This window comes from Beauveria bassiana (genome assembly GCF_000280675.1).
Source record: "Beauveria bassiana ARSEF 2860 unplaced genomic scaffold BBA_S00036, whole genome shotgun sequence".
NCBI classification, from domain to species: Eukaryota; Fungi; Ascomycota; class Sordariomycetes; order Hypocreales; family Cordycipitaceae; genus Beauveria; species Beauveria bassiana.
In genome coordinates, this window is record NW_007930871.1 from 133,876 (window position 1) to 151,166 (window position 17,291).

At 52.1% G+C, this 17,291-nt stretch overlaps 7 protein-coding genes across 7 annotated transcripts; 2 read left to right on the forward strand and 5 right to left on the reverse strand.

Moving 5' to 3' along the window:
* Positions 1-635: 635 nt before the first annotated feature.
* BBA_08571 (PAP2 superfamily protein) lies at positions 636-5,942 on the reverse strand (the record flags this gene model as incomplete). The annotated part of the gene is made up of 6 exons (XM_008603668.1): positions 636-675; positions 740-2,071; positions 2,374-2,804; positions 3,041-3,104; positions 3,421-5,540; positions 5,592-5,942. 6 exons carry the CDS (start codon positions 5,940-5,942, stop codon positions 636-638), a joined length of 4,338 nt encoding a protein of 1,445 aa, XP_008601890.1.
* Positions 5,943-6,454: 512 nt separating this feature from the next.
* BBA_08572 (cytochrome b5-like Heme/Steroid binding domain-containing protein) lies at positions 6,455-7,284 on the forward strand (the record flags this gene model as incomplete). The annotated part of the gene is made up of 2 exons (XM_008603669.1): positions 6,455-6,709; positions 6,784-7,284. 2 exons carry the CDS (start codon positions 6,455-6,457, stop codon positions 7,282-7,284), a joined length of 756 nt encoding a protein of 251 aa, XP_008601891.1.
* A 213-nt stretch (positions 7,285-7,497) lies between these two features.
* On the reverse strand, positions 7,498-8,242 carry BBA_08573 (extracellular serine-rich protein; the record flags this gene model as incomplete). The annotated part of the gene is made up of 3 exons (XM_008603670.1): positions 7,498-7,723; positions 7,783-8,134; positions 8,194-8,242. The coding sequence occupies 3 exons, from the start codon at positions 8,240-8,242 to the stop codon at positions 7,498-7,500; spliced, it is 627 nt and encodes a 208-aa protein (XP_008601892.1).
* Positions 8,243-10,234: 1,992 nt separating this feature from the next.
* On the reverse strand, positions 10,235-10,750 carry BBA_08574 (phosphatase, putative; the record flags this gene model as incomplete). The annotated part of the gene is made up of 2 exons (XM_008603671.1): positions 10,235-10,282; positions 10,364-10,750. The coding sequence occupies 2 exons, from the start codon at positions 10,748-10,750 to the stop codon at positions 10,235-10,237; spliced, it is 435 nt and encodes a 144-aa protein (XP_008601893.1).
* A 476-nt stretch (positions 10,751-11,226) lies between these two features.
* BBA_08575 (ADP, ATP carrier protein) lies at positions 11,227-12,590 on the reverse strand (the record flags this gene model as incomplete). Its single annotated transcript, XM_008603672.1, has 4 exons — positions 11,227-12,036; positions 12,091-12,167; positions 12,262-12,283; positions 12,555-12,590. 4 exons carry the CDS (start codon positions 12,588-12,590, stop codon positions 11,227-11,229), a joined length of 945 nt encoding a protein of 314 aa, XP_008601894.1.
* Positions 12,591-15,037: 2,447 nt separating this feature from the next.
* On the reverse strand, positions 15,038-15,657 carry BBA_08576 (S25 ribosomal protein; the record flags this gene model as incomplete). The annotated part of the gene is made up of 3 exons (XM_008603673.1): positions 15,038-15,057; positions 15,116-15,377; positions 15,622-15,657. The coding sequence occupies 3 exons, from the start codon at positions 15,655-15,657 to the stop codon at positions 15,038-15,040; spliced, it is 318 nt and encodes a 105-aa protein (XP_008601895.1).
* Positions 15,658-15,793: 136 nt separating this feature from the next.
* Positions 15,794-16,716, forward strand: BBA_08577 (ribosomal protein S7; the record flags this gene model as incomplete). The annotated part of the gene is made up of 3 exons (XM_008603674.1): positions 15,794-15,921; positions 16,055-16,238; positions 16,399-16,716. The coding sequence occupies 3 exons, from the start codon at positions 15,794-15,796 to the stop codon at positions 16,714-16,716; spliced, it is 630 nt and encodes a 209-aa protein (XP_008601896.1).
* Positions 16,717-17,291: the final 575 nt, after the last annotated feature.

The window sequence follows — 17,291 nt, forward strand, 5'->3', positions numbered from 1 at the left end:
CCGACTCTGTCTGATATATAGCAATTGGGCGGTGCCTCGTGGTTCTGCAGTTGTTTGCCCGCTGTGAAGAAAATTGGTCGTTGGGATGTGAGATTGGGAAGACGCGCCTCGACGCGCTGGAGACGTGAAAGCCATTAAACCACCTCCACTCCACTGTGCAGATTAGCATCGCCCAGCATTTCCTGAACGACTTGTACGGATTTTTGGACATAATTTCCTGATCATTGGTAGTTTTTTGCCTCTTTGAACCCATTTGTGTTTTTATAGTTTCATGCTAGGGCATCTTTTCATCGGCTCTTTCCAGTGTGATTCTGTAAAATCTTGCGTTTGCTTGCGCGATTTGACATGACACTTCATCATGGAAATGTACGGGAACGAATGAATAGCGGCATCATGGCTGCTTCACGCTCTTTCATTTTTGCACGCTGCAATAGCGCGCGCTATCTGGTATTTATCATCATGTCGCCATGATCAGTTCCATATATACTTAGCAGCACATCATATCTAATGCTGTGGAACCGGAGGCTTTCTCTGCCGCATTAATAACTCTGTCTAATACGTTCGTAAATGATTCGTCCCCAGGCCAACCACTTCAAAAATGATGGGGATTAATGCGACCGCAAACCATGCAATTCCTAATCCATATCAGTGTCCGCTGTCACACAGGACGACGTGCTTCAGAATATAGTAATACGTACCAGTATAAACAATTAATTTTGTTACAACTTCGACATCGTACCTTACACGCGGCTTGACAAGCAGCGCAAAAACTTCCTTTTCATCGACCGCTCGGCTCTGTTGCTCCGTGGGCTCGTCCGCTGGGGCCAGGACAGCTTCATTACCAGCAATAATCTTTTCATAATCTGCAGAAGGCGGCTTGTGTGCACCGGATGCTAACGCTCTGCCTGCTTGATCTTCCGACTTGCCAAGGATATCATAGTTGCTAGATTTGTTCCTAAGTCCTTTATTGCTGCTGACGCTCTCGCGGCGCTGACGCTCGCGATATGCCAGCGTCTCGTACGCGTCCGCGGCGCTTTGTGGGCCAATAGACACAGAGCGGCCGCGCGTAGTTGGATGGCGAATGCCTGCAACCATGCGAGGAAAATCAGACGCGGTAGGGAAAAGAGTATCGAGGCGGGATCCAGGAGGCACAGACTTGTACTCGCTGGCAGGGGTGAAGAAGCGACGGGGCAGAGTAAATCCGCAGGACTCAATGAGGCGGAATAGATGAGGCAAGCCTTTGAGAAGTAGAGGCTTCATGGTCTCGCGCCAGGCAAAGACAATGAGTACACCAAATACAATTCGAACAATGTTCAGACCCCAGCCGAGAGGAGTGACATCGACAGTGCCGTTTCCAGCGTAGGCGTTGGATACCCAGGGATCCCAAGGGATCTTGCCATAGGTCCATGATCCGAATTCAAGGCCAATGACGACACCGGCAAACGCAACGCTGTCATCAAAGCATGGACAGTCATCGGCAGGTTCTGGATGAATACGCACAAGTACGACAATGACCAAGCAGGCAATTGCAGGCGCAATCCAGGAACTTGAATGCATAAAGGCGTCAAACGTTGGGCCATAATAAAACTCTAGCATGCCAATGGCTACACCAGTGACGGAGCCAACAATGACGTCGAGAAACCCATGCATACCACAGTACAGCCGGCCAAAGACTATTGACGCGGCGTAAAAGTAGGACAGACATTCCAGAAACAGCTTCATGGTAGGCGGGAGCGTATTCTCCGGGCTCTTGAGAAGCAGGAGGCCGTAGACGGCGACTGATACTGCATTCGCGCTATGTGTCGAAGGAAAGCCGTATTCGAGCGCAGCCGACCCGGACATGGTGATGCGCTGCAGCGGTGGAGAGAGCGGTCGGGGCAGAGAGTAGAAATCCTTGATGAAGCCGGTCCAAAAGACGCCGAGGGCCAGAATGTGCACCAGACTACGCTCTGTCAGCCTCCAATGGCCCGATTTCGCCGTGAGATGAGCGACTAGCCTTACCCTTTTCCAAACCAGGCCTGGCCGCACCAAAAGCACATGGGCAGGAAGACCATGAAGAAAGTATGAGTGCCTAAATTTGCGGTAATGGCAAAGTAGCTATCGAGGGCCGGCGTGCGCAGCCGTTCCTGCATCCAGGCGAGGTACGGCGTCTCCCATCGAATCAAGGGCAGCGCCTGTTGTCGGAGTCGATACCGCCATGGAGGGAGAGCTCTCTTGTCTGGTTTACAAAACGCCCGCCTCGTCAGTACTTTTGACGCCTTTGCGACAGACGTCGATTTTCAGGACCAAGGAAGAAAAAAAAAGGGAACCGCTTACAGTGATCCAAACTTCTCAGTCCAGCGTCAGGAACGTCGCCATTCTCGTGCGACGCACCTTTGCTCCGCGTGTTTGCGCCCATGGCGTCGAGTCGTGCAGTGGTCTGGGAAGAGGGCGCGTGCTGATGAGACAAATAGAGGTATTGAAATCGTCGTAATAAATTCGGCAGGATAGAGGGGCTCTAAGCAATGGCAGAGCCCCAGCGGAGAATGAATTGAGCAGAGAACAGAAAGCCAAACGGCGAATGGGCGCAATGAGCGAAAGAAGGCGCTGGTCGCAAAAGGAGTGGATGCCCAAAGCCTTGCTTGCGCTGAGGGCGACGAATGGCTTTGGAGATTGGTAAATGTAGCTTCACAGAGATTGCCCGCGGAGTATCTCGGGTTCTTGTGCCTGGCATTTGCATGGTGGAGACAGAGTCCGGGGAGGCTGGGCGGGTTACCGGCAGCGCCGCGACCGACAGCCTCCTTGCTTGCCTTTTTCAGCCCATTCTACACCCAAACACATGGTGTTATCGAGAGAAACAATACTTGACAAATAATCAGAGTGATTAGACAGATAGTCAGAATGATTAGACAAAGTGAGTGTGATTAGACATAACCAGGGTGATTGAACACAATCAGGACAAGGGAGTTCCGAATAGACAACGAGAAAACAGTCTGGTTAGTATCTAATGCGGCAAGAAATAAAGGCAAGAAATAAAGGCAAGAGCAAAAGAAAAAGACACCCGCAATGACCCAATGACACCAATTATCGAAAACTCCATGACGCGCCAAGCATCCCGTTCTGCCCTGCAAAGAGAATAGCACCGAGTTTTTCAGGTATAATACGTACAGCCTCCTCTTCGCTCATTTAAATACGCAACATGTTTAGATGCAGTCGTTCACTCGATCCGCCCCTCCGATCCCCTTCCCCAGCAGAAAGAATTAAAATAAAAATGCTCCAGGCTTCAATGCAAAAAAATCCAAAACATCAAAAGTAGTACTCGCTCGTGGGTATCACTCCCTGTTATGCTTTTATCGTGTCCTGCTCGTGGTGCGGCTGGTGGTGGTAGTGGTTCGGCTGGCGACTCTGCTCGCAGGCCTGCTCGTCGTCCTGCTGACAGACCTTGTTGCAGGCTTGGCCGCTGGTCTGGTTCGTGTTGCCGTTGTCGTCGTTTTGGAAATAGTTTTGGGCGTGGTTTTGCTGAGAGGTGCCTTGGCGGATGACGAGCTAATGTCGCGCTTTGCGCCCGTCGGCGCCAGCTTCTTAGGTGGCACCGCAGTCGCCTGTGCAATGCTCCGCGCGCGTCCTCTCCTCTCTCGAATTTTGGCGAGCGCTTGCTCGCGCGTCATGGTTGGCGTGAGAGCTGGATCCGTGAGATCAAAGCTAGCGCTACTGCTTGTAGAGGGAGTTCGAAGCTTCTCGATAAACGATGAGTTATGCTGCGAACCTTCATCGCGCACGGGCACAGTCGTTGTTGTCACCTTGAATCGACTCGTCGACGAGTACATCGTCGGCGTAGGCGAGCCTCGTATGTGGCAGACTTCGTCATCTTCATCTACAACAGCTTCCTCAGAGTCACCCGCATTACTGATTTTGGCCCTGGGCTCAAAGTCTTCCACCGTCGGAATGTTGAAAGACTTGGGAAGCGTTGGCTCTTCCTCACTGTGAGGCGCGCTCAGCAGAGACTGAAGAGAAGTGCGGTCTCGCGCGATACGGTCTCTCGACATGATGGCGCATGCGGGTGGCTCTACTGACGGAGTCCTAGCATAAATGCGAGAGTCTTTCGCATCTTCGATTGCATCAGGGAGAAGAATGTCAACATTATCATGATTCTCCTGAGTAACAGCTTCCGTTTGGAATCGCTCTTCCAAAGCCGCGGCCTCAGCTTCCTGCTCCGAAACGGTACGAAAAACGCCCTCTTTGGCGCAAAATATGGTGCTGGTTCGCTCTTTCTTCGATCTGACGATGATAAGATGATGCTCACCGAGAGATTCGGGTTCAGGAAGCGACTCTCGGCGCTCCTCGGAGTCGAAGTCGTGGTGGCCTTTATCATCTTGTTCAACAACAAACTCGGGCTCAAGCTCCGGAACCGCGTCAGCAGGCGGCGCAGTAGCCTCATCAGCGTACTTTTCGACCTCAAGCTGCGGCTCTTGCATCGTTGACTCGAGTTCCTGGGATGCTTCGATTTGCTGCTGGAAATCCTCCATAACAGGGCATTCAATCGTAGGCTCGTGGTTTTCGACTGCGAGAATGTCTTCTGGTTGCATCTCAGCCTTGCTCTCAGATTCCTCCTTGGGCTGATCTTCATCCATTGCTTCCTGTACATCCGCGCTTGCGTGGCGTGGGCTTTGCTGCTGATTCTCTTGTATTTCAGGTGTCATCTGAACGTCAATCATTGGTTCAGGCTCGTCAATGGTGGATTCGCGAACGATAGATTTGTGAATGGTAGGCTCGAGAGGGTTTGCAGCTTCGGGTGAAGGTTCCTTCTTGATCAAGTCGTCGGTGGTAGTAGTAGTAGGGATGGCGGTAGCAGTATGGTTGACATCTGAAACAACTACCGCGGTGATGTCGGCTGGTGTTATCGATTCTACTGGCTCGCTGCTCTTTTGTGGCGTCACTTGGCGATTCTCACGCGTCCGGGAGCAGGAATGCATACGGCATTCAGCCTGTAAGAATTCAACCATTTCCTGCGCTCGCTCAGCTCTATGCCTCTCCCAAGCAACTTGCAACGCAAGCTCTTCTATTTCCATGTCGGTAGCGGCAGAACCAGTCAGCTCCATGGTAGAGAGAGAAACACGGCGACTATCGTCGGCGGAATCACGCTTGCGCTTTTTCTGAACCTGGTTTGGTGACGACAGCTCGTCATCGTCCTCACAGGGCAGAGGCAGTCGGCCCTCGGCGGCAATGCGTGCAACCTCCTCGTTTTTGGCAGCAGTTTTGTAGGCATCTCGCTCTTGCTCAACCACTTTCACGCGCTCAAGAGCTTGGTCGAGTTGTTCCTGAACTCCTACTATTTGGTAACGGGCAGTAAAGGCCTCTTGATCGCGTGCTTGGCCGCGCTCCTTTTCGCGCGCTAGGCACTCTTCGTTGATCTTGACTGCTGTGCGAGCAGTCTTGAGCTCCTCTTGTAGTTTGACTATTATCGACTGCGACTTGAAATTTTCCTTTCTCGCTCGTCGAATCTCCTTTTCCCAAAGGGCCTGAGTGTGTGCATGTGTCTCCTTTGCACGACCGTAGCTGTCCTATTGGGTTGTTAGCTGTGCCATGCACCGGGTCTCTATCTGGCGGCTGACCATGACTGTTTCTAGCCGCTCGCCAACTTTGCGTTCTCTTTCTTTGCCTTGTTCGACGGTACTTTGAAGCTGTTTAATTTCATCTCTCAAACGCCTCATTTCCATTTCAGCCTCTTCTCGTCCGACAACAGCCCTCCTGAGCGCGTCGTTTGCTCTGCGCTCCAGCTGCCTCGATTGCCCGGACATGTTGTTGAATTGGCTGATCTTTTCTAATACTGGACTGTCGTAGCCGTCGGTTCTGAACGGCGTTGGCGTCATTTCGGAGTCGCGGCGTTGGTTGACGCGGGCTGGCGTTGATGTCTGGAGTGGGCTCATCGGCCTTGCCGGTGTAAAGCTCAAGCTCTCGTCCATTGTGGGCGTGAATGTCCGTTCTCTCACAGTCTGGGTGTGCGCAGGGAAAGACCTCATCAACTAGATGCCACCATGCATCTATCTTGCCAATATGGCCGGTCGTGAATTGTTTGTAGACCAACTTTGGTCGTTGGATTAGTCGTGATATTTTGCGTTGATATTAACAAAGTCTGTTTACTGATGGTGCCTGACCCCCAATAACTGCTAATAAGCTACCTATAATGGGGCCATGTTGGGTCACCGTTGCTGTAGCGACACACAAAGGTCATGTGACAGATCGCATTGTTCTGCGGCGGGCCGGTGTCACTTCCCGCTGGCCCGCTATTGCTGCAGGGGATCGAACTATTTGCCTCCAATTACCAGTTATGGACACTTGTAATTACAGACTCAGACCTGCAGCTCAGCCGATCACCCTGGCTGCTTCGGAACTGTCTGCTTTTACCGCTATTTAGTGCGTTGCGTCGGCAACATTGGACGACCTACTCGCTTCGTGAAACCCACCTCTCCCCATCATGGCTGACACCGATCTCCGCCAGCGCAAGGCCAAGGCCGACCATGTCAACGCAAAGGAGCCCGCAAAGCTTCGCACCAGAGTCGAAGAAGATGACGAGGCGGATTCGCTCCGTCTGGATATTCTGCGAGTCTTGACTTTCTTGTTTGTCGCTTCATGCGGCCTCAGCTACGTCATCAGCTCTGGCGAGAGCTTCTTCTGGGGCATGCAGAATAAGCCGTATTACCTGAAGCCTGAGTGGTGGAAGGCCAAGTTTGTATGCAAACATTACAGAGGCGAAATCACGCCCAGGCCTACAGCATAGCTGACCCAGCCTTCTCTTCTTAACAGGGTGGACCGATTTATCTTACCCCGGACGAGCTTTCCCAGTACAATGGCTACGAAAAGGGCAAACCCTTGTATCTCGCTGTCAATGGCACCATCTTTGACGTCTCGAACGGTCTGAACATGTATGGCATTGGTGGTTCTTACCACTTCTTTGCCGGCCGAGATGCATCGCGCGCCTACGTAAGCGGCTGCTTCGAGGAAGACTTGACCCCCGATATGCGCGGCCTCGAAGAGATGTACCTCCCAATCGACGACCCCGAAATCGATTCCAAGTGGACCACGGCCGAGATGAAGGAGCTCAAAGAGCAGGAGCTAGCAGAAGCTAGGGAGAGAGTACATAGCGGCCTGAAGCACTGGGTCGAATTTTTCACCAACAGCCCCAAGTACCAAAAGGTCGGCTACGTAAAGCGCGAGGAAGGCTGGCTAGAGAAACTGCCTCATCCCGAACTGTGCAAATCTGCTCAACAAAAGCGCAAGAAGAGGGTTCCCAGAGAGCAGCAATAGCCGTAACAACGCTGCACTGTCACGACACCCACATTGAATGTTCAACATACTTTAAAAGTTGCAAAGGACGAAAGTGATGTATGCAAAATAACTACCCCGCGCTACATATAGAGAATTTAAAACTTTGTAGCAAATTGCCTGCCCCAGCGGCCTCCGCTTGATATCATTAACCCATTCATTTACATGACACTATTACATAAGACATTGTTCCCTCTACAGAAGTATGAAAGCAGCACCCAAAGCAAGTAGCATCGAGCCGGACACGCTAGCAACGGAGGCACTGCCAGTTGTTGGGGATTGATCGGCATCGGCAGGGGTTGTGCTGGAGCCGGTGCTCGCCTCGGAGGGGGAGGCACCGCCCTCAGTCGAGCCACCCGGCGAAGTCTCAGCAGCACTCTTCTTGTAGTTTTCAAGCGATCGTGTAGAGTTGCCTGCGGTACTATAACGTTGTCGGGTCAGCACTTGGTAGCCTAGCTTGTCAATGGCACGAGGACTTACTTCTCGTTGATGACCATGACCATGCCCTTCTGGCAGTGGGGGCCTTGGCTGCAGAAGAACCACATGGGCTTGGTATCGTTCACCATGATAGTAAAGACGGGAATTTCGCCCTTGGCTGCGCTGGCGGCGACGGGCTGGTATGCCGAGAAGATGCCCTGGGCGCTGGGGTTGACTTCATTGATGGGCTTGCACGGATGATCGAAGTCGGACTGGGTGAGGGTGTGGTTACCAGCAAGGAACTGGAACTGAACCATTGTTCCGACCTCAGCTTTGACCTTTTCCGGCCAAAACTTGAGGCCCATGGACTCGTTGACGGGATTACGGCCGACAGAGACGACCTGGACGTCGATGGCTGCGTGTTGTCATGTCAGACAAGTGAAGCCTAGCTCGGTGAGATCCGGGGTCGCAAACCTTGAGCAGCGCCCAGCAGGGCTGCAGCGGCAGCAAGAGTGAACTTCATGTTGCCTGGAGATGTGCTGTAGTGTGATGCAATGTAAAGACCGGACGGTGGGCAGAGCTACCAGAGCTGCCAAGCGAGAAGAGACGTAAAATCGGATCAGATGAAGAAGTAGAAGCAAGTTAATAACCAACAGCCTACAAAGAAAGACTCACGGCAAAGGAACTAGCCTCTGCAAGAAACTGCAAAAAAGAGAATATGCTGAGAAGAAAAGAGAGAAATAATGAAACAAGGCAGAAGAGGGAAAAGCAAGGGAAAAAGAGAAAGAGGACTGTCCAAAATAAATGCAAGCTGTCAGAAACAACAGGGGGCAAAACTTCAGAGGGAGCCCAGAGGCAAGCAACGAGCTGTAACGAACTAGATTGACCACCGGCTGCATCGGGCGAAGGCAGGTGTTAGTCGAAACAGGAGTGATCAGCCACTGCATCGCCTCCCCTTGGCAGCAGTTGAACATCTCATCGTTCTCAAGGTAATGCGGTTTTTGTGTGCCCAAGGGAAACCAGCCAGCATTGTAATGCATGCCATGCCGTCTTCCGAGTCCCCTCCCCTCCTCCTTCTCATCTGACAAGCGGCTATTGGGCGGTTGCGTGTACAAGCATAGGCCGAATGCCGTCCCATCCATCTCACATAGTGCACCCTAGATCTATAGTTTCCGAAAGAACGGGGCTAACAAGGTACCCGAAACCGGATTGGGGCTTTGGATCTTCCATCGTCGTGGTGGGAAGCGCATGTCCCGGAATTGGCGTTGTCAGAGGTCTTGTTAGAGGTCCTGCTCAAACGTGGCGAGTGTGTCTCCTCCAATTTACATTCATCATCCTCTTTGCCGTCTCTTCTCAAGGTCCATACAAATTTTCAAGAGAGAGTCCGACAGATCAAGAGCACTTATGTTCTCAAAATTTGAGAGTAGCGCGACTCGGAGTAGATTGATGTCCCGTGTTAGTCCAGCACCAACAGAAACCGGCGGAGCAGACAGCACAGCAGAGCCACGACGACAGACGCGCGGCGAGGGTTCGAGGAGGCTTGCAAGGTGGAAATTACCCTTTTTTACAGAAGACACCGTAGTTTTGAACCTTTGCATGCATAGGTCTGGCACTGGCTGTGCCGCACCTTGGGCATTCTACGACGCCGACGAGACGAGGCCAGTTTCAGACTCGGCCCCACAGCTCCGTACTGGCAGCCGGGTCGAGGACCGCCGAGACTCGTGGCTGCTCGCCTTCACAATTTTCATGGACGCGGCAGCAAATTCATTGATTGTATTTTCGTTGCTGTGAAGATCCCGAAGAAAGTGATAGTCGGCATGTCGTCGACGGCTTGTCTGATGATGCGCACGTTGTTATACATAGTTTGAGAGTCGACTGTGTGACTAATCGCAGGCACCAAAGATTGCTTGGCTGAGCGTAGAAGTGCCAGGAGTTACGCGAGGACATGCTATTACCGGTTTCTCGCTCAGAATGAAGCTGACATCATCACGCGAATTGCCTGGAAGCTGGTGTCGGCCATCTTTCGCATGACATAGCTCGCCAGCGACAAGCAACCAGCGACTCCCTCATGCTTCTGCATCCCCATATGATCTCTCGTCTTTGACCATGATGGTCTGAATTAGTTCTGACATTGGGAAGCCAAATAGCCAGGCTAGGTGAGAGGTAGAGTGCCTTTGTAAATAAGATGCTCTCAACGGCCTGGTCCAATTTCATTCCATGCACCGTGGCAGCCCTCTAATGACTGTGTTGTCAGTGTCCCGCCGATCCTCCCGGTAAGAATCGGTGCTGATCACTTGTTCTGGACAAGGATGTATAGAGGGCCAGACGTGCTCCATGGGTGTCGTGGTACCGGTTCGAAATGCACGCGGCATGGCGATCATCTCCATGTTCGAGACAGGCTTCTTCACACATGCATTTGAATATAGACGCCCGAGCAGCAGGGCCGTCTTGCACTTTAAAGAAATGGCAATATTACATGCACGATATCATCGTAGCGTTGTGCCCAAATGCTGACTCAAAGATCCAGCAAAAGTTGCGGTGCAATCTTTTCCAGATCCTCCACCTATACGAAGTCAGCAATCAATCATCAGCATGCTTCTTCTCGTCTTCGTTCCGCCTTCACCCTTCCGACAGCCGCACATACCTCGAGGAATCCCGATCTCTTCTCCACCGCCGCGCGCGCAATCGCCTCGCGCACAAAGACGTCAACGTACTTGCCGACCGCGGCGTTGGCGTCGCGCGACACCCGGGTCGCGTCCTTTTCAAACAGGTCGTGCAGGATGCGTGTGAGCAGGTCCTTGGGAATCGACTTGTCGGCGGTCGCGTCCGCCGCACCTCCGCTGCGGCTGCTATTTGCTTCACGACTCGTGGCGGCCTGTGGGCGGCGACGGGGAGGCGAGTCGTCGTCCGACTCAAACGGGTCACTCGAGGCGGCGGCGGCGTCACTCGAATTTTCGACCGCCGCTGCAGCTTGCCTACTGCTGCCCGCCTGTGGGCGACCGCGGGCGTTGTTGGCCTGCTTGGGCGGCATTTTGACCTCTCTTTACGTTTAAGGCAAGATTATAGGGGGTGTTGAAGGCTGATCGAGACGCTCCTTGCGCCGCGTTCTGGTGGAGAGGCTTCGTTAGTCATCCCGGCAACGACCAACGAACGACCAGTCCAACGTTACAGCGAGTGTCAACAGAATGCGCAATCAAGGTTAAATCGGTTCACGAGAAGCATTGGAGTATTAAGAACCAGAGTTCGGTTTATTTAACAACAAGGGAAATTGCGTAGGTGTATAAATTACAGCGACTAGAAAGTCTTTGGCAGAGCCATAAAAGAGAATTGCGCCATGCCAATGCCAATCTAATCCGCGCATCAGCTGTTGCACACGACAGAGTGTCGGGGTATCTACCCCAACTTCCCTCGACGTCAAACTTTCAATCTCTCCATTTTTAAATCCCCCAGAGTGATCCTTTCCCAACGAAAACAGTGTCTATACAGTGGTAATGGGGAGCATGGCATTTAGCCGGAGCCGCCGGAGAAGGCCTTGCCGAACATAAGAACCTGGAGCTTGTCGTAGATGGACAAGACACCGGCACCGGCAACACCACGGAGAATGTTGGCACCAGCACCGTTGAAGAGGGACTTGACACCGTTGGTAGCAATGATCTGGCGAGCAGCGTCGAAGGAGTTCTTGTACTTGACAGCCTCACCAGAGGTCATCATCATGCGACGACGAATGGTGTCGAGAGGGTAGGCAGCGATACCGGCACCGGTGGTGACACCCCAACCAAGGAGGAAAGAGGCAAGGAAGTTACCCTCGAGAGTACCAGTGAGAAGGACGGGCTTGAGGGAGTCGTACATGCCGAAGTAGAGACCACGGTAGACGATGATACCAGCGACAGAGGGCATGAAACCACGGTAGAGACCGGCAATACCGTCAGAGGCGAGGGTCTTGCGGTAGACGTCAACGAGACCGTTGAACTGGCGCTCGCCACCCTTGGAGGCGTTCTTGGCATCGTTGGCCAGACGGGTACGGGCGTAGTCAAGGGAGTAAACGAAAAGCATAGAGGTGGCACCAGCAGCACCACCAGAGGCAAGGTTACCAGCCATCCACCAGGCATAACCATCACGGTCCTTCTTGAAACCGAACATCTTCTTGAACTTGTCACGGAAAGCGAAGTTCAGAGCCTGGGTAGGGAAGTAACGGATGACGTTGGCAGTGTTACCGCGCCACAGGGCGAGAATGCCCTCATCAGCGGCGGTACGGCGGAAGCAGTCAACGATACCGTTGTAGCGACGGTCGAGACGGCCAGACTTGATCATCTCATCCTATTCGACTGTTAGAGAACTGTACAAAGGCATTTCGTCCAAAGTCCGACTAACCTGGTTCTGGATGAGAAGCTTGACACGCTCGATGGGAGCAGCAGCGGTCTTCGAGACGGCGGCGGAGACACCACCCACTGGAGAGATTGTCAGTTTTGTGACCAGAGAAGGGTTGCTTTGCTCCGTATCATGGCAAGTGTCGAGCGACGGTTAAAAGCGGATGGAACGTACTCAGGAAGTCGGCAACGAAGGGCTGCGAGACGAATTAGCACATGTATCCAGGGGTAGCCGAGCGTGTAGCCGAAGGTCTAAAAAATTTGTCGCGTCATGTCTGTCGTGCCAGCAAAGGGATTAGGCTAGCAAAGGAAGCACAGTGCGGTCAAGAGAGGCATTGATGATGCATGGCAGTTCAATTGGCAGCAGGCTTTGATACCGCTTCAATGGCCAGCCTCCCCCCTTTGTTGCGACGACGGCACGACGCGGCATTTCTGGCGACGCGGCGGAAAAAATCTGTCAAGACTTACGGGCATGCCCAGGACCTTAGGCTTCTCTTGAGACATGATGGCGGATGTTCTGGTGCTTTCCCGGAAAGAACAAGAAAGGACTGAGGGGAGATTTGGGGATGGAGAAGGAAGGAAGTGAAGTGTGTCTGGGGAAGTCGAGTGAAATAAATTCTGCTCGCTGGCTGGGTGGCAGGGCCGGGGGGAGCGAAAAAAATTGTTGCGGGTCCAGTCAAAGGGACAAGTTTTCTTGGAGCGAGTCTTCCCGGCTTGCGCGAGAGGCTAGAGCCAGCAGTGAGCGCCTCAAGCACTTTTCCATGGCAACAGTGGAGTTTGCGCCTCAGGCCAGAAGGAGGTCTGAGGCCAACAAGCGCGTGAGACTCTGAGAGCCAGGGGAGGCCCACGCTGTCCTTAGTGTGCCTAGATTTTTAGGGGCTTCGAGTTACCGGTTCGCCCCGATGTTCTTTTTAGCTGGCTGGCATGCATCAAGGTACCTACCTACCTGAACGTAACTGAGTAAGGTAAGTACCTAAGAATCACTAACTCGGATTATTTGGGCTCGTCGCATCTCGAAAGGCCAAGATACGCCGGACCCGGGAATGTACATGCATGTCACCATCACCCTATCAACCTCATCGACCTCATCAACGTCTCAGGGACATGGTCTCTTGCGATTCTTGATATCACAGCGACCTCGGGCGCCATGGCCATTGTCATAACCTGGTCAATTCTGTTCCGATATGTTTCTTATTACCGCCCACTACAGTAATAGGTGACCACAGCTGACACACAGCTAAGCCAATAGTGAGCCACACTTTTGTACTTGCCTCGCCGGAGAGATCTCGCGTTGGCATAATAGAGAGGCGTTGTACCGCCATTGTCCCTACCTCCCAGATATCAAAGAATTCTTGTTCGAGATTACTGTGAGGGATCATTCCGCACTACGGAGCGCTGGACCACTCATTCATCTCTCGCGCTCTGCTATTATTTGCTTTACAGCTCCTCACTATCCGTGATAATCGAATGGGCGTCCACTTACCCCAGTAGCCTCGGCTCGAAAGCAACTGAGCATTTGGCTCAACCGCTTGCAATATTCCTTCGTATCAAACTGGCAGTCTTTTCAGCGCAATTTTCCAACTCTACGTGCCACATCGGAGGTACATAAAGCTACATGCATCACTGCGATGTGTTCTTTGGCCCCAGGGTCCACCAGACAGAACAAGATAGCTGGATCCCCTGTCTCCATGTCCTCCCCTGCAGCCCCCTTTCATCCGGGAAAGCCGCAAGCCGCAAGCCGCTAGGAAAATTTCCAGAAGGCAAGCGTTAAAGTGTCTTTCGCTGAGTGGCCGTTCCAGAGATGCAAAGACTTGGGCAGAATGCAATGAAGTGTTGTGATCTGAAAAAAGCTACAGTCATGGCCAGGGTCAGTAGGCTCTATTGCAACATAGCTTTTTTCATCTTCTGAATCGTATTTGCACGTCGCAAACTGGCCGTTTGTTTCAATCCCGCCAAAATCCCGGCTAGCCGACCGGGGGGCGTTTTGCAGATTGCTGGCGCGGCCCCCGCTTGTTTGGACCACAGCAAAATAGTGCATGCGCCAAAGAGTAAACCTTCTTCGAGAAACACATATTTAAATAATGTTTACCGTCTCGTTCCGCTAGTATGTTACTGACGTTAACTTGTCTCCCCTAGTCCACTACGACATCTAGTCACGATGGGCTGCAGCTGTTAGCCCTACCAACCCTACTACCTAGGCAGGCAGCAAACGCGGCTCCAAGCTAACTAACTTGGCAGCGAGCGTCTCACCGGGTGCCGGTCTGACCGAAACATCAGCAACCACTTTTGCACAATGCCGTAACAAGGTTGCTGCTTCTTCCATCTTGACTATTTATATTCAAAGGCTACTCAAACAACGAGCTCATCAATAGCTATGCTGATACTATTCTAAGGGCATTTCATGCCGAACTATCTTCGAACTGGCTTGGTTCTCGTGCCTTGTCACGTGATGACACATATATGCTCTTGACGCTGCTTACCGACATGTTACCTCATGCTCGCAAGTCTGTACCATTTACCCAAAAAAAATGAGTAGAACGTGTTTCATCTCCATAATCTACAGCAAGATACACACTTATGGGCAATATGGTATGTTGCCACCAAGTACATGCTTGTGGCTGAGAAAGATAAATATGTGCGATGCTGAACTCGCAAAAGCCCGTGAATAGGACTTGTAATTGTCCATCATTCATATTTTGCTGCGATCGTTCGTGAGCACTCAGCGCAGTCACGGGGCAAAATTCAACGGCCATTGTCATGAAGATTTTTTTGTTGTTCATTCAGTTGCCGTTTGCTCATGCAAATTCGGTTTCTAGGTATGCTTTACCGAGTGTGAAAAGCGTCCCAACCAGGCAGTTTTTTGCCTTGTATCTTTTCCCCATCCCTCGGCCATATATCATGGAGGCCATCATGACGCCAAAATTCCAGAAAACACCTTGGTCGAAATGCGCTTAAGCAGCAATGGCACGGGCTGTCAAAAAATGTTAGTGCTTCATTTCTCGTTGTTGTCGCCAGGTAAAACCGCATACTGTAGATCTTCATCTTGCTGTGTGTGGTGACAGGCTTGATCATGCCCTTCTCCTCAAGGTCACTGATGCACTTGCGAGCGAGCGAGCCGTTGATCTTCATGCGGTCGACGAGAACGGCGACGGTAACGAGGCGGTAAGACTGGACATCCTTGTAGAGCTTATCGGCGGTGCTCTTGTCGAGAATGACGGCGTGTTGGGCCTTATCCTTGACCTTGCCCTTCGACCACTTCTTCTTTTGCTTCTTAGCTCCAGCAGCAGGCGCCTACACCAAGAAAATCGGCTGTTAGTTCATTGATCTCTGGGTATTCAATTCGTTCTGGCGAGCATCGTCGTCGTAGGCAGGTGCGGGCGTACCATTTTGATGTGATGTGATTTGACGTTGACGGAGTGTGGAGGAACAACTATTTTTCGCCAAAGCTGCGAAGACGACTACACTTCGGGATGGGCCCCGCGCCACTGGCAGTGGCAGGGCAGGCTTGCCCTAACAATTGTGCCGTATAGGGTACGCACCCAATTTTTTGCAACGCCTGATTGGCCCACATGACACCCACCGAAATTTGCCAAACCCTCCTCAGCCGAGCCAGACCTCCAACCTTAGGAAAAATCCCATCACGACAACCCGAGCATACTAACCGCAGTCCCCCGCCATCCACGGAAACATCGACTGCTATATTCAAAATGTCTGAGGGCGGTGATATCGACGTTCTCCCCAGCGTCCTTCCCAAGGACGTCGCCAAGGAGGTTGGCAATGTCAAGCTGTTCAACAAGTGGGACTACGATGTTGAGGTTCGCGACATCTCTCTGACGTATGTTGATCCTGCACCGCCGTGTATGCGCAGACGAACGGGGAGGGAATTGATGTCGAATCGAACGAACTTCTCCCTGTCTGCGCCGCGGAAACGAGACTGGAAACATGTATTCTGACGGATTGAATAATAGCGACTACATTTACCTGAGCAAGCCCGTCTATGTCACCCACTCCGCTGGCAAGTATGCCGCCAAGCGCTTCCGCAAGGCCAGCTGCCCCATCATTGAGCGTCTGACCAACTCTCTAATGATGCACGGCCGCAACAACGGCAAGAAGCTCATGGCTGTTCGCATCGTCGACCACGCTTTCGAGATCGTGAGTGACCACCATCTCTGAACGAGTCTGCTCCACCTCGAAGAAAATTCGCAACACCACAAACGGACAGAGACAAAAACGTAGTGCATAGCGAATTGGACATCGTGTGGGAGCGACGGGCATGGATAAATGGTGTGTTGCTAACTAGGCGCAAAAATAGATTCACCTCATGACCGACCAGAACCCCATCCAGGTCGCCGTTGACGCCATTGTCAACTGCGGTCCCCGCGAAGACTCGACCCGAATTGGTTCCGCCGGTACCGTCCGTCGCCAGGCCGTCGATGTTTCCCCCCTCCGCAGAGTCAACCAGGCTATTGCCCTCCTCACCACCGGTGCCCGCGAGGCCGCTTTTCGCAACGTCAAGTCCATTGCCGAGTGTCTCGCCGAAGAGCTGATCAACGCCGCCAAGGGCAGCAGCAACTCGTACGCTATCAAGAAGAAGGATGAGCTGGAGCGTGTAGCCAAGAGCAACCGATAGAGGGTTTCACAAAAATGGATTTACGTCTGGATGGAGTGCGGCTTTGGCGTGGTTCTGGCATATTACAGAATTGCATTTTTGCGTTTCGGGTCTGGGAACGCGGCTATGGATTGTCATGGAATTGTCTTTAGTCTCAATAAAACTGGGCTCTGAAGAAGCCTACTGACCTAATGACTTGTCAAGCTGCTTGCTACGCGTGCGTGTGGGTGTCGTCATGATGGCATGTGTTCAATGATTGTCTATAGCAGTGACCACCTCCGATGGGTGTCGTCATGATGGCATGTGTCAATGTTTGTCTATCAGCAGTGACCACCTCGGAGGTGGGATGTACCGGCATAGATTCTGTACAACGCATCATTTTTTGTTTCTTTGCTACATGTAACTACTATAACATGCAGGATATGGCTTCAGTCGATGCAGCGTTACTGCTTTTTGGGGTACTATAAACGCCTTTTTTACCGTCACACAAGAATGAGCAATTGTCGCAGAGTTATATATATAGCTTCATTCATGTCATGTTAAGTCATAAGCTCTATAACATCCCATAGTTGGGTTGATTGCATTCATCATTCATG